Source organism: Argentina silus (assembly GCF_951799395.1).
Source record: "Argentina silus genome assembly, chromosome: 17".
In the NCBI taxonomy this organism is placed as follows: domain Eukaryota; kingdom Metazoa; phylum Chordata; class Actinopteri; order Argentiniformes; family Argentinidae; genus Argentina; species Argentina silus.
The window spans coordinates 16,448,536-16,464,565 of NC_139671.1; the positions used below are offsets into that span (position 1 = coordinate 16,448,536).

General features: G+C 46.8%; 1 protein-coding gene across 5 annotated transcripts in view; it reads left to right on the plus strand.

Annotated features, from left to right (window-relative positions):
• Positions 1 to 106: 106 nt before the first annotated feature.
• Positions 107 to 16,030, plus strand: part of mthfd1l (methylenetetrahydrofolate dehydrogenase (NADP+ dependent) 1 like) — a 42,066-nt gene continuing 26,142 nt past the window's right edge. For 2 of the 5 annotated variants that reach the window (XM_083688658.1, XM_083688660.1), the window contains exons 1-17: positions 107 to 552; positions 1,508 to 1,592; positions 1,784 to 1,834; positions 1,986 to 2,039; positions 3,353 to 3,477; positions 4,433 to 4,533; positions 4,961 to 5,097; positions 6,006 to 6,176; positions 6,380 to 6,477; positions 6,957 to 7,130; positions 9,189 to 9,325; positions 9,849 to 9,895; positions 10,735 to 10,842; positions 11,238 to 11,312; positions 12,375 to 12,477; positions 14,112 to 14,188; positions 15,786 to 15,926. In XM_083688658.1, the coding sequence (XP_083544784.1) occupies positions 317 to 552; positions 1,508 to 1,592; positions 1,784 to 1,834; positions 1,986 to 2,039; positions 3,353 to 3,477; positions 4,433 to 4,533; positions 4,961 to 5,097; positions 6,006 to 6,176; positions 6,380 to 6,477; positions 6,957 to 7,130; positions 9,189 to 9,325; positions 9,849 to 9,895; positions 10,735 to 10,842; positions 11,238 to 11,312; positions 12,375 to 12,477; positions 14,112 to 14,188; positions 15,786 to 15,926 (1,920 nt within the window). In that variant the 5' untranslated portion in view covers positions 107 to 316. Of the gene's footprint in view, positions 553 to 1,507; positions 1,593 to 1,783; positions 1,835 to 1,985; positions 2,040 to 3,352; positions 3,478 to 4,432; positions 4,534 to 4,960; positions 5,098 to 6,005; positions 6,177 to 6,379; positions 6,478 to 6,956; positions 7,131 to 9,188; positions 9,326 to 9,848; positions 9,896 to 10,734; positions 10,843 to 11,237; positions 11,313 to 12,374; positions 12,478 to 14,111; positions 14,189 to 15,785; positions 15,927 to 16,030 lie in introns of those variants that run through there. The other 3 variants (XM_083688659.1, XM_083688661.1, XM_083688663.1) reach the window with 3 other exon arrangements.

Below are 16,030 nucleotides of genomic sequence, written 5' to 3' on the forward strand. Positions count from 1 at the left end.
AAATTTGGTTAGAGAAAAGGTGGGCTATATTGTTTTAATCTTTAATTGTGTGTGAAATCGTTTTTTTTCAATCTAACTCAACAATTTATTCATGTTGGGTGTCTTCTCAAGCATTATTGGATATACTTTCATATTCTGTAATTAAAGCAACTGGTGGGTGTCTCAACTGTGGGACGTGGGCGCGCATGCTCGTGCCCCTGGAAGGTTCCTCTATTTCCTCCTTTCAACAACTAGACCCGTCTCTTATTTTACAATCCCGGGTTCGAGTCGCTCGCCAGCCAGGTATAACATCATCCAATATTCTACCATAATCATCATGAGGTTATCTACACTTCGCCATGCTTGCCGCTGTCTCCCGACTGCGTCCGTACATCAAAGCCGAACTGGAGCGAGAGTGTTCGGCTTGGCGAAGAGCTCCTCGCCGATAGGTCACACGAGCAACTGGTTAATTCTCCGGGCTAGTTCCAACAGCGGTTCGGCAGAAGCGGCGCTAACTTTTGGAAAACAGCAGAAGGAACATGAAGCCGGGCCTGGATACGAAAATACTGTCAGGTAAATCGTTTCATGAGTTATGTTTACAAACACGAGCAGTGATCTGTGAGTTTGTCGCAGAACCCTTTGTCTGCTTGGCTTACCTTTTCAACAAACATTCAACAAACAAAAATGGCATTAGTCGTGAGCTTGTGAATTTCCAATGAACATGAAGTCGGTAATAGTTTTTTAATCTCGTAGTTTAGTCTCATGGCGAAATTGCCGTGTCATTCGTAGGTTGATGTATTTGCTTCCCACGTGTGATCGGTGGAGTCTTGTGAAGGGGGGGGGGGGGGGAGATGTAATTTTCCACAGTTCTTAGTCCTACGCCTTAGGCATGTCTCACATAAATGCAACATTGTAAGTCTCTGTAGCCCATTTAATTCATAGTAGGCAAATGTTTACATTGGTTGCCATATATAGGTATATGTATGGCGTATGGCCCTATATAGGTATATGTATGGCCCCCTTAGTGTAGAGAGGCAGCAACGTGGCGTAACGCCCCCCCCCCCCCCCCCCCCCCCCCCCCCCCCACACACACACACACACACACAGACAAGCTGGCAGAAGTTTTATTATGCTTAAAGACAATTTACTATTTAGGAAAGGTGAGGCCTACATGAGAGCAATTACATGACTTAAACACCATTTGCTTTGCAAGTGTCTGCCAACAAGGTCTTGATGAATGTTTTCGGTTTGAATAATTCATCCCCGAAAATACATTGTAGATTCTGAGAAAATTGTTGGTCAGCCTCCTAATTTTAATCCTCTGGTGGTTGTGTCACTCTGGATATTGTCTTCAAAATTAGTCATTTTATCTGTTTAACTGGTACAGTTGTTGGGTTAAGGAGGGGGAGATATGTTGTTGGGGGGAGGGGGGATTAGAAAGTTAACTCCATTGCCTTTCGGGCTTTTGGGAAATATGTGGGCTTTAGTGTGGATGAGTGGGTTTTGCTGACTCCGTTTTCTTCTGCAGGGAGGTTGTTCAAAGGACCAAAGATGAGATGGCAGCCTTGCAGAGAAGCCACCCTGCACTCAATCCCGTGCTGGCCATCATACAGGTAGAAGAAGTCTTAAGTAAACTTTACGAGATCTTCAGGAGCACTGCGATCTCTCCATGTCAACACAACATGAATGACCTTAAAGACCTCTGTCTTCCTCTTAACTGAACGTTTTGGGGCTGTAGAAGGTTAAGTGAGGACTGATATCCAGTGTGGTGTGTTTCTCATTGCTTTGTATTCTTGTCTAAAAGGCAGGTGAAGATGACGGTTTACTGGAGATCAATAAGAAGATGGCTGGAATGGTAGGTGTTAAGTCTCTCTCTCTCTCTCTTTCTTTCTTTCTCTCTCTCTCTCTCTCCCCTTCTCCTTTACTCTGACACTTCCAAGTCAACTGTGAAATTTGCAGTTTATGTGTTTGTTCTTGCTAATTTCCTTGAATTCTTGTTCCCACAGATTGGCCTCAATGTGACTCCAATTTGTTTACCCAGAGAATGCACTGAAGATGAGGTGAGTGGAACTGGCCGATCCCTGCATGAATTCCCAATGCAATGCAATCCAACAACGCTCACTGTGATTGGACACCTCAGTGGCCCCCGGCTCTTACTTCCCTCCAACTTTGCGAGTCACGTCATGCTTTGCTGTTCTCCTCTGAACTTGTTTGTCTGTACCAGTGTGGGGTTGAATCACTCCCGTTACACATCAGTGTTCGGCACATTGTATCAATCAGAATTTGACAACTTACATTTTTGGAGCTTCCCTTCTGTAGAAGATATACATTTACATTTATGCCATTTAGCAGACGCCTTTATCCAAAGCGATTTACAACAAATACATTTGTTTAAGTAAGTGAATCATCTATCCATCGGTCATCATAAGATAAAGTAATCAATGCTCAGACCAGGGGCCATTGGCAGTCACAATGCTAGAAGAAGGATTTTTTTCTCTCATTTTTTTTAGATACAACAGTATGGTTTAAATACACAAACAATGGGAATGTCCTTTAACTACAGTGTGTTATGGAAGTTGCTTGTGTCAGCTGTGGGTCCAGAGATGGCCTCTTCCTCAGTAGGCTATTCCAGGTCCTTATGTGGGGATGTCCCTGGAATAGCTCTGGACTAGATGTATGGAATTTCTCAACTGACAGCATGATGTATGACCATACATGTGAAGTGTCTTGCTGCTCTACTTTCAAAGTGTGTGTGCGTCTGTGTTTCTCTCTTTCTTTCTCCATCTCTCACACACACACACACACACACACACACACACACACACACACTGGCTGGCTCTCTTTTGCTATCTTGCTCTCTCTCTCATACCCTCTAGTCTCTACCATTAATCTCTATAATTTTTTTAACCCTAACCCCCCCCCTCTCTCTCTCTCTCTCTCCCTCTATGGGGAGCTGAGGTCACCCTCTCTGTGTTGACATCAGGGCTGCTGATGCCATGATGTTAATATTTGTATTATCCCTGATCGTAGGTTGTTCTGTTGTTGTGACTGATTGCCAAGAGAGTAAACCCTCTCACACTAGGTTGCTGATTGAAAGGCAAGATTGACAGTGGATCTATTTTCACCACCAACTTGTGTTGGAGACGATAGAGGCTATTGTGTGTGTAGATAGATCTGATCTTTGATTGGTCTTTTTTTGAACACTTGTTGTTGATTGTCAACATGAAACATGATGCAGCTGAAACGTGGCCAGTGTCACTTCACTCATTGACAAGGGGAATGATAAGAATCACCTCAAACTGAAATAAACAAATCTCTCTTTCTCTTCCCCCATTCCCCCCCCCCCCCCCCCCCCCACACACACACTCTCTAGATCATGGAGGAGGTGTTAAAGCTGAACGATGACCCCAGGGTGCACGGGGTCTATCTGCACCTCCCCCCTGCCTCCCTCACCAGCAGGGTACTTGACACCCTCAAACCAGAGAAGGACGTGGACGGGTAGGAGACAGGAGAGAGGGGAGGGGGGAGATGTGGACGGAAAGGGGGGGAGGGGGTGTCTAGGCTTTACAAAGGGGGGGGGGGGGGGTTGACAATGGGAGGCTGACCAGGTTATGTCATATCTATGCAGCAGGGGATAGTTCAGTGATGGGAGTTGGGTATCTCTCTCCCCCCCCCCCATGCTAGTCTGTGCGTGTCCATGGTCAATGGAGTTTTAAATTCATTTGCTGCCATGCTGCCTCGAATTTGGCCCAAATCAAGACGGGCTGTAGGACATTAGGAGCCCAGCATGGAGAAACGTGACCCACAGAAGGGCAATGAGGAAGGGACATTGGATTAACCATTTCAGGGTGGCAAGAGTTTCCCTATTTCACATTTAGATTTACTGTTTTAACACACAGAACATGGTTGGGGTTATGGTCATTGATGGATCGTAACTAACTGCACCACAACCAAACTTGATGGGCTATTTTTTTATTCTTTTATACATTTGTCATTTAGCAGACTCCTTGATCCAAAGCAAATTAAATTAAGTACATTTGTCTCAGTGAATAAACTATATATATCAGTCATCGTAAAGCCTTCGATAACAACAAGTGCCATCGGCAGTCACAGTACTGAAGAAAGGAAGAAAACAAGTTAGGGTTCTTTTTTTTCTCTGTAATGTATAATAGGGTGTGGAGAGGTGTAGCCCAGGTGTAGCCCAGGTGTAGCCCAGGTGTAGCCCAGGTATAGCCCAGGTATAGCCCAGGTGTACGGTGTTCTTTGTTTCCTGGAGTGATTGTAGAGAAGCTACCCAACATGTCTCTGTTGATAGCCTTTAGATTTCATTGTGTACCCTAACGTGTGTGTTGATGGTGGGGTGGTTGTTGTGGTGGAGGTAGGGGATGATGGATAGATATATAGATAAAGAGAAAGGTGTGTGTGTGTGTGTGTGTGTCCTGTGCTACCGTAGGGTGTCAGATCTGAACATGGGGCGGCTGGTACAAGGGGATGTGAGCCAGGGCTTCGTGCCCCCCCTGGCCAATGCTGTCATGGAGCTGCTGGGGAGACATGGTGAGTGGGGAGGGGGTCAGGGGTTAACGGTGAGGTGGACATGGGGTCACAGTGCGACCTGTGCTCCACTGAGCCTTAAAGGGCTGATATCACGCTGTACAATTTAAGTCAGCCAACTAAGGTTTTAAGGCTTCACTACTAAGCCAAGCACCTGTATGATGCAAATCTAAAAGTGTGTTATACATTTGCGTTAAAAGTGTAATAGTAATACTGTCATGATAGAATGATAGAAATACTATCTTGAGGAAGATTATGAAATATAAAGCACATATATGGATGATGTCCAATTATAACTATCACACCATAACAACAATAGCGTTACTCACTCACACATTCTCGGAACACGATATTAGTTTGTAATCATGTTTGTAATCATGTTGAATGAAAACGCGTTCAACTTAAATCATGTTGTACTCTGTTTCCACAGACACCCCTCTGGAGGGGAGGACTGTTGTGTTAGTGGGAGGTGAAGGACCCTTTGGAGTGGTCTTGCAGTGCCTGATGCAGAGAAGTGGTATGGTGGTCCTCAACAGACAGAGGAGCTCAGAGAGTCTCCAGCAACAGGTGACACACACACCTCTTCTTTGCATGGCTGTTTTTGGCACAGGACACATTCAAAACATTCCCAGTGTGTCAATGGCGGTTTCTGTGTAACGCAGAAACTACACCAACACTGAAAAAAGAGCACACCGTCAAAGTTCCGTTGACACGGTTTTCTGGTATCACACCAAGAGTGAGACAAGATGCACAAACGTTGACGGTTTGACTAAATAGGCTATATTTCGTCAAGGGAAAACCACCATTTCGGCTACACTTCATAACGGGAGGCTATATTATTGAAACGGCCACAACTAATCTGCAAATTTATTGATTTGAAGTATGGCATCAACAATTGTCGACTCGTTCTGCGTTTTTCTAGCCTCTAATGCAATACTGAACCTTCCAATGTGTGCAGAGTGATTTTTGTTGTTGTTGTAATTTTTTTAGATTATTTGTGAATCTATATTTGGTATTATGTGCTTATTTCTCTGCATCTACGACTCTGCAACATTCTCCTTGACAGTATTGGTATAGCTTGGCCGTTCGCCAAACAGTTGTGCGTTTTGGCCACAAGGGGCAGTGGCGCTCTAACTTGGGTGATACCTGAGAAACATGTGAGAGACATTTGACCGTCGTGATATAATAATATCCATGATTAGATAGATTTAGAAGTTCAAAGAGATGCGGAGATTGACTTCATCTAAGCTAATCTAGATCTAATATTATTGAGTGCATATTTACATAAAATATTCAATTACTGAGGATTTGATCATATGAACTCCCTCACTCACACACACACACATCTCTGCATCCTTTTATACTTCGCTGACTCCCTTCTTTCTCTTTCTCCTCCCATGTGCTCTCTTTTTCTCTCCACTCCTCCTTTTCTCACTCTCTTTGCCACCACCGCTTCCGACCTTCTCCTTCTTTAGGTGATGCAGGCAGACGCTGTGGTCCTGTTGGGGGCGGGACATATTGAGGTCCCGTCCGCCTGGCTCAGACCAGGTGCTGCTGTCATCCACTGCGGCCCCGCCCTGATAACTGGCAGGCCTGAGAGGCGTCAATCAGGAGTGGGGCCCCTCACAGCAGCCATCAGGATGGAGGTATGACACACGCGCGCGCACACAGTCTATCCCCGGTAATAAACCCACTTCAAGCAAGTCTTGAGTTTTTTCCCCCCCTATAACGAATAGGACTTATGATGTTCAGATGTTCTGAATGGCTCTCTGGTCTGATGGCTGGTGTTCCTCTATCTCACGCCTGGTCTCCCTCCCTCCCTCCCTCCCTCCCTCCCTCCCTGTAACAGAATGTGGTGCGGAGCAGCAGTCGCTGGGTCCAGGAGCAGCAGTACCAAGCCTGGAAACTGCGCAGCCTCAAGCTGCAGCCCCTCTCCCCCGTACCCAGGTAAGGGTACAGTACCTACCCCAACCTCCCCCCACCCCTCTCCCCCCGTACCCAGGTAAGGGTACAGTACCTACCCCTACCTCCCCATCCCCCTTCCCCCCACCCCTCTCCCCCCGTACCCAGGTAAGGGTACAGTACCTACCCCTACCTCCCCATTCCCCTTCCCCCTCCCCCCACCCCTCTCTATGGTACCCAGGTAAGGACCAGGAACTACCCCACTGACCTTTGCCCTACCCCTTACCCCCACCCCTCTATCCTGTGCCCAGGTAAGGGTATAGTACTACCATCCTCTACCTTCCCCTTCCCCCTGTGCCCTACCCCTCTCACTCATGCTCAAGAAAGAATATGGACATTTCTCTCCACATTAACATTGTATTAAGGAGATCGCTCCCCTCTGAATGTCTGTCTTTTTTTTATTCTGCATGATGATGATGATGATGATAATGATGTGTTGCTTTGGGTCCTCTCCCCCTCCACAGTGACATAGAGATCTCCAGAGCCCAGACCCCTAAGCCCATAGACCAGCTGGCTCGGGAGATAGGCCTCCTGCCTGAGGAGACAGAGGCCTACGGCAGGACCAAGGCCAAGGTCCGCCTGTCTCTCCTCGACAGACTCAGTGAACAGCCCAATGGGAAATACGTTCTGGTGGCCGGGTGAGTCCGCCCCGCCCGCCCATCTGTCTGTCTGTCAGTCTGTCTGTCTGTCTGTCTGTCGATCCGTTTGTTGGTTTTCACCTTGTCTGTGTGGTCTACCTACTGTGGATACCACTCTTCTGTATGTTTGTGTGTCAATCCTTACCCTCCACTCCATTTTCTATGGCATTATCTCTCCATACACTCTTGGTGGTGTGTAAAAGAATGTGTGTGTGTGTGTGTGTGTCTAGTCACAGTTGTTGATCATGGGTGTACTTCTTCTTTTGACTGGGTCATTTTGGATTCCTCCCAATCCACGTCTGGTTTTGATTAATGAGGCGGTATGCTGTCTCAAAGCAAAACGGGCCCAGTGGTGCTTGACACGGGACAGACGCACGCACGTGTGTCCCCATCTGGACCAGAATCCCCTGTTCTGACTCCACCCAAAGCCTTGATGGCCTATCACAGCCAGAGAGGGATTACCCAGACTCCCCCCGGGCAGGCAGGGAGGGTTTAGGGGTGTAAAGGCAAAGTGATGATGTCAGAGGAAGTAACCGCTCTGTGTGCCCTCTGTGATTGGCCGATTTAAGCATTGAGGTAGCGATTAATAGTTAAAAGACTTAAGGTTTTTACAGCCCTACAGAAAGTCTTTGGACAGCATCACTCATATTCACCCCAAGCATATTGTCTGTGTCATCAACAACTTTCTTTGTTCAGATTGAAAGTGTACATTTGTTATTGCCGTATGTTGATAAAGGCCACACACACACACACCCCCACTACACACATACAAATTCAGCTGACATCTATGAGAGTAAGGGGAAAGCGATACTGTAATAACCTTTTTTAGACAGACAGTGGAGGACTACCTCTCAGAGCAGGGGTCAGGGGTCACTATGAAAGCCTGGGAACTGGACTGTATGTTTGGGTTGCCTCTGGCAAATCATTCTCCTACAGAGAGCTGCCAAGGGTCTTTTTTTCTCAGAGAGAGGGAGAGTGACATTTTCAGAAAAAAAGACCCTTGGCAGCTCAAATGGTGGGTGAGAGAGAGAGAGAGAGAGAGAGTGTGTGTGTGTGTGTGTGTGTGTGTGTGAGAGTGAGAGAGAGAGAGAAAGAGAGTGGTCAGGGGGCTGTGGAGTCTTGTCTCTTATCTCTGGGGGTCTCTGGCGGGGGGGCACTCTCTTTGATGGTTGTGTGAACGCGGGCAGCTCTGACAGACCAGGCCAGGCCCCACTGCCTCCTTTCATGTATCTGGGGAATGCACCACCACCGCCCCCCTGGCAGCCCCACAGAGACGCTCGCCCATCTCACACACACACACGCCACAAAATGATTCTCTCTCCCACACACTCACACATGGATACACTCATATAACACATTCTCTCACACACACTCACTTTTTCTCTCTCTCTCTCTCACACACACACTGACCTACGCTCTTACTCTCTCTCTCTCTGTCACACACTACTCTCCTTAAGGAGCCCTCTTTGTTCCCTGCAGACCCTCTGCAGAGGCGAGGGGCCCCCCTCAATTACAGTCAGCAGCAGGCATGCCTTTGAGTCCCGCTGCAGAGAGAGAGAGACACACACACACACACACACACTGAGGCGGATGCCTTTTATGTGTTTTTATGTTTCTAGTTTATGTGTTAGAGTCCTTTTCTGTCTCTCAAACTGATTAAAATTGGGGTCAACATATGACATGAATACGAAAATAGCTCACACTATTTATTTAGTTTATTAACATTATTAACATTACAATGGTCAGAATGGTTCACCATGGCCACATGATGACCGAGTCTAAAGTCATTAATGGGGTTGCTGTGGATACTTTGGTGGTAAATGTGATTTAGGCCGTGGCGTCAGATGCCGTTGATTATAGTGGGAGTGGAGTGTCTCTCTCTCTCTCTCGTGTACACACACACACACACACACACACACACAGGGGAAACCTGCAGATCATGTGAGACTCATGATACTCTGACAATCGAGTGTACATAAAGACGTAAAGAAATGTGTGTGTGTGTGTCTGTCTGTGTGTGTACACGCACGCATATTAAGTGTGTCTCTCTCATTCCAGCATCACTCCCACGCCGCTGGGGGAGGGTAAAAGCACGGTAACCATCGGACTGGTCCAGGCTCTCTCCGCCCACCTCAAGCTCAACTCCTTCGCCTGCCTCCGCCAGCCCTCCCAGGGGCCTACCTTTGGGGTCAAAGGTCAGAGAAAATCATATGCTCAAATTGTATCTACTCACATATTGTAGTGTTGTAAGAATCACTCTTTCCCAAACCATCCCCTGACTCCAAACTCTATCAGAAGGCAGTCCAATCCTCCCAGTGCTTCATGAAGTAATTAGGGTTAGACCACGAATGCGTCACATTTTTCCACCCTTCTCCCGAAGTGTGCCCTTGCACACTTCCTTACATGGATATCAAAGCATATAATTGGTCTAAGCACGGGCTCTCTTATGCACATCCATTCCTATCCAAATCCATAAGGGAGGAGGACATACTTTAGGAAAGAGGGTGGAGAAATGGGACGCAGCCTAAGAGAAGCCATTTCTTAAACTGAGCGTTGGACTGGTGAGTTAATGTTATTAGTGTGACGCTGGGGGTTCGGGGCTTTGTTCGCTTTGCGCTGAGGTGGAGTAGTTAGTTGAGAGTCTGCAGCTCACCACTCCACTGTGTAACCCCTGCCCTGTTGTCTCTCTCTTACCGTGCTGCCTTTCTCTTCCCCTAGGGGGCGCAGCGGGCGGGGGCTATGCCCAGGTCATCCCTATGGAGGAGGTAAGAGACAGGCACAGGGAGCGCTCAGCTGGACCGGCCAGGGCTTCAAAGGCCTCCTGAACACACGCACACACACACTCTCACACTCCATTCCTCACCAACACACACACACACTCCATTCTTCACCAACACACATACACACTCCCTCCCTCCCTCATACACACACACTCCATTCCTCACCAACATACACACACCCTCCCTCCCTCCCTCACCAACACACACACACACACACACACGCCCTGTAGCATAACATCCTCTGTGACTAAAGCCAGCCCCTGTGAAGAGAGAGAGGTGGGGGGGGAGGGCCAGAGGGGAGGGAAGGCGACGAACTTCAAAGCTAAAGATACCGACTCAGACAAGGCGTTTCAGCCTCCCTGGCCTCCCTGTCTCAAACAAACACCGGCTCGTTTGAACTCCTCCTTTCCTTCTCTCTCTCTCTCTCCCTCTCTCCCCTCCTCCCCCCCCCCCCCCCCCCCCTCTCTCTCCCGAGCACTCCCGTGGCTGTTGTATGGACCTTTTAAACTACATGAGTCATTAAAACAGGAGGTCCAGTCAAGCTCAGGTCAGGATGTTTGGGATCTGACGTAGAGACGGATCATAGCTATAGGGTGAGACGCCCACAGAGCCTGATAACATTGGCTCGGCTGTCATTTCCCTTCCTGGACCCATCCATCAAACACCACTGGATGTAGCGACTGAGATTGAGGAAATGGAGTTTAGACTATGCTTTTAGTTGGGTCCGTTATTTGATCAGCTAATGGATAATCATCTTTTTGTGTGTGTGTGTGTGTGTGTGTCTCTCTCTCTCTTTCTCTCCCTCCCCCTTTTCATTCTCTCAGTTCAACCTCCATTTGACAGGTGACATCCACGCCATCACCGCAGCCAACAATCTGGTGGCTGCTGCCATCGATGCCCGGATGCTGCACGAGGCCACCCAATCAGACAAGGTGCCTGTGTGATGTCACCATGACGCGGGAAAAATTTACATCACAATGCAAATGCAAAAAAAATTGCACTGTCACTGTGAAGCGATGTTACAGTATATTCCGAAGTGATGCTTCGTGAGAATGACCTCACAAAACAAAATGACATCACAAGGCATCATGCTAGAGATGAATCATTATTTTAACAGTAGTAATGAGGTCATAGCATGCTCTGAATTGTCGTCATAGCAGTCTGTATTGGTGTGACTGTGACATCATAGCTCTGACTTGTTTTAGCGCCCGCGTTGATTGTGAACATTCAATTCAATTCAAATGCTTTATTGCCATGACTGTTGAGACAAGAACAGTAATGACAAAGCAATACACAGCAACAGTGTATAATGTTCTGTCTCCTGCAGGCGCTGTACAACAGACTAGTTCCCTCAGTCAACGGAGTCAGGCGGTTCTCTCCTATCCAAATCGCCAGGCTACAGGTAAGTCCACCCCACTCTCCCTATTCAAGTTTCTGGCGTGGCCATCAGTCCTGGTCTTGGACAGCTCCTGGGTGTGTTTAGGCTTTTGTTCCCGCCCAGCACTGACACATCTGAGTCACCTCAACAAGGTCTTCATGATCCGTTGAGTCAGGTGTGTTCGTGCAATGCTGGAACAAAGGCATGCATACCTAATAGCTCTCCAGGACCAGGTTTGGATATCACAGGTTACTCACCTCGCCTAGGTAATTCCTTCAAACCACCACTAGGTGGCCTCGGTGAGCTGATCTTTTCAAAACCTCCCCAGATAGGACCTTCTGCTGCCTTCCTATTCCTCTCCACTCTAAACTCCAAACACTTGTCTGTTTACAGTATCGTATTAAAACCTTACATCAATATACGGACCCATCTCTGCATCGCCGAACTCTCATCTGTTTGTACCAAATAAAAACAGTTTGCATAAGTAGTGACTCCATCTTATTTGAGCCTTAACAGCAGGACACCCGGCGTTGAACCATAACAAACAGACAGGAGAAGGCATGGGTGGGGTTAGGCCTTCCACCAGCACACAGCCAGCCGGAGAGACACAAACACTTCGTGTTGAGAATCAACTTGAGTTCAGGAGGATGAAATATTAATCGGTCTGAAGAAGGGATGGAAGTGAAAGTAAAGAGACGGAGTGTGTTTGTGTTCTTTTTTCGGGTGGGGGGGGGGATAGTTCAGAAATGGTTTCTAAGAAGTTTGGCAATGCTACTAATTTATTAAAGAGTCTCTGAAACCAGACTAGAAGAGGAGTGAGAGCCATCTTTATAATGGGAAAGGGAGTTTCGGCGATTTAAGGTGCACAGGTGTTAGGTAATTGTCTAGAGACGATCAATGAAACGTCATAGGATACCTATGGTATTTGATATAGCCTAACAGAGCCTTCTTCTGAGATTGAAAATGAATTCCATCTCACGACCTCTGACCTCACATGGTCATTGGCCACTGTGCCTCACAAGCGATTGTTTACGATGTCTGTACCTCTCTCACACTGTTCTCTCCCCCCCCCCCCTCCTCACACAGCGTCTGGCCATCAGTAAGACGGAGCCCAGCTCTCTCACCCCCCAAGAGGTCAGCTCCTTCGTGCGTCTCGACCTTGACCCCGCCAAGGTCACCTGGCAGAGAGGTCAGTTATCAGCTACTACATCCCCATCCTCCCACATGCCAGTCTCTCATTGGCTCCCTCAAGGAGCACCCCCCCCCCCCCCCCCCCCCCCAAGTGGTTGGTTAATGTATTGATTTAAGGGGAGGACAGTGTGTCACCGATTACAGGTGATTATTATGAAGTGACTAATAGTTTGGGCTAGATGCATACAAAGCATGTTAAAGCGTCTAATTGGTCCTCTGTGGCTAGGTTGGTAGAGCATGGCGCTAACAACACTGAGGTTGTAGGTTTGATTCCTGCTGGGACCATATATACTGAAATGTATACACTCACTGCAATGTAAGTCGCTTTGGATAAAAGCGTCAGCTAAATGGCATATATAATTGGAGGCAGATATAGTTGTATCCAGTTGGATATTCTCTCTCTGTCCTACCCCTATCTCAAGCTAGTGGCCCAATGTAAAAGGTTTGTAGTGGTTGTGGGTTCAGGGAGTGTGGGTGTGGTGAAGGACAACGTTTTTTCACTCCTGTCCTGGGAGAACCAATGTTGTCTTTAGGTTGTCAGGAGACCTAACAGTGAGAGTGCTGCTTTGACTGATGAGGAATGTACTCGGATGGAGCGGACTGAAGATTAAAAACAGCTTTACTACCCGTGTGTGTGTGTGTGTGTGTGTGTGTGTGTGTGTGTGTGTGTACACGAACGCACATCTGTCTTTATATGGGTCTTCCAGCGACCCTTCGTATGGTGTGTATGTCGGCAATGTGCGTTACTGCGTGTGTGTCTGTTTTTCATTTAAGCGTGAAACAACTCTAAGCTTTTCCCTTATCCAGAAAGCTATGTTTAAGCAAAGAGTTCAGTGTTTGACTCTTGTGGTTTCCTGTGGGCTTGATGGATCGCTAACCACAGAGCAACCACAGAATAACTAATCCCAAGTATCCATTATCAGGCCTATAGAAGAACCAGTAAATGAAACCACCCTCTAGGCCTAAAGAAGTCATTGTTTCTCCCTCAGTCCCAACGTTTCATCGTAACTTCGATATGTGAGATCTTTTTATTCCGATACACCATTGTTACATAAGGGATAATCTAATAGATTAATCTAGATTAGTTTTGAGGGAGCCGTGTGTTTATGTCTACATCATTAACCCCTTCTACCCCCCCCCCCCCCCCCCTCCCGCCCCCCATCTTTCCAGTCTGAGAAATGTGAGGTTTTCTTTGGCTCAAGTTCATCATCCAGAGGTCTCTTTAGGTGGCTCACTCAGCACCGCTACAATGCATCAGAGTTTGTGCGTGCCTGTGTGTGTGCGTCAATCTCTGTCTGTCAGTTAAGGATGTCTGTCAGTCACTGGCCCATACATGTGGTTTCATGTCGTCTTCTTTTTTTTTTTTTTTTTTTTACAACATCTGTCCAAATGGATTTTACAGACGGTTTGCCCAGCCCAGTGTTTTAAAGGCATAACTCAATCCTACAGCATGTGTCCTTGAGAGAGGAGGTCAAACGTGATTTAAAGGCTCTCTCCGGTCCATGTTTATGAATGACCGTAAAACTGGGCTCAATCACATTTGCAAGATGTCATTGTAATGTGCTGACGCACTGTATTGAATGGTGACAGTACTGGATTATAATATATGGGTCATTTTCCATTGGTTTGCAGTGGTCGATACCAACGATCGCTTCCTGAGGAAGATTACTGTTGGACAGGCCAACACTGAGAAGGGACATGCACGACAGGTATGTAGTGTCTATGTGGTGTATATCTAGGTTACTATCACGGTTTATAACACGTGCTTTATACATGTTCATGTTGTACATTATGTTTGATACTGCATGTTTACACACATTCCACTCCACATCTGATGCAATCCATCCCAAATGGTCACGTCAAGTTTTATTTAAAGGTCATTATCACCACCTCCCAATACTCTTTACAGGGAAAACACATCAAATTGAAAACAGAAGATAGATATTGTGTGTGTGTGTTTGTGTGACCTGCGTAATTACTCATTTAATTAAATGAACACTGCCTTCAAATAAGTACCTGATAATACATACCACAGCTCAACCCCCTGTAGCTTAAATGCCTCTGTTTGGCTAAATGGTCTTTACCGAAGCATTTACAGAAAATTGTGGTTAAATTAGGTTTGTGGTTACTCCACATGCTATCAATATGTGCGTGTGTGTGTACACACATTATTGAGACATGGCGTCAAAGACTACCATATATATATATATATAAGCTCATACACACATAAACAGACACATAATACACACACACATACCTTCATTAGCCGTCCGCAATTAAGTGTATTGGTATTTGAGTAACCGTCAGTAGTAATGACAGCTAAAGTAAATCATGTAAATAAAGACTTTACCTCAATGGGAAGGAAGCGGTCTTAAGTGAAAGCAAATGTTTAAAGAAGGGGGGGGGGGGACTCTACTATTCTCGAGCAAACCAGAGTGCTAGCCAAGCATATGCTTGCATTTACCTCCCCCCCCCTTCTCCATCTCTTCTTCCCTCCCTCTCTCCCTCTCTCATCCCTCATCCAGCGGTACACACTCTATAGCCCCCAAGGGCATTAACGTATTCTTCCACATGCTTTTGCGCTGGTGATGTGCGTCGCGTTGGTACTGTATGGGTTATGTCATTTCTCTTTGGGAGTCTCTCTCTCTCTCTCTCTCTCTCTCTGTCTCTCTCTCTCTGTGTTTCTCTCTCTCTCTCTCTCTCTCTCTCTCACTCTCTCTCACACACACACAAACAAACAAAGAGAAATAACAACCCTTTCTTCTATTGTTTTGCCATCCCTGACGCAATAAAGCCTTCTAAAACTAGTGCGCGTGTGTGTGTGTGTGTGTGTGTGTGTGTGTGTGTTTATGAATACGATGTTTATTGTTCATTGCCTCGTAGAAGAGCAGGCAAGGTTGGACTCGTTACATCGGGGTCCCTTCAGATACATGTGTTTGTCGTTAGCATGGCAGCTTACCTGACAGCTGTCCTGTGTTGTACACAAGTGTCTTATGTTGTCTTTCTCTCACACACACACACACACACACACCATCTGCTGCCTAGCTGACATGTTAAGTGTTGTGTAAATACCACTTTAATGCCTCTTCTACAGACTCAGTTTAATGTTATCATAGCTGGTGATCATCATTATATGTTTTTCCCTGACTGACACACACACCCACCCACTCACACACATACGCGAAAGTTTCACATTCTTTCAAGAAAGAGTTTGAGAGTGTGTGTTATTTTTCAGTTGTGTGTGTGTGTGTGTGTATTGTGGGTTGTTTGTGTGTGTGATGTGTCCCCCTCTCTCCTCTCCTGTAGGCCCAGTTTGACATTGCGGTGGCCAGTGAGATCATGGCTATCCTGGCCCTTGCAGACGGTCTGGGGGACATGAGGACCAGACTGGGCCATATGGTGGTTGGCACCAGCCGCAGTGGCCAGCCAATCACCGCTGAGGACCTGGTATGAACGTGTGTGTGTGTGTGTGTGTGTGTGTCTGCCAATTATTATGCCTGTTTACTCGTTTCACTGTGTACTCTTTGTCTCTCCGGAGCAGCTAATCTCGT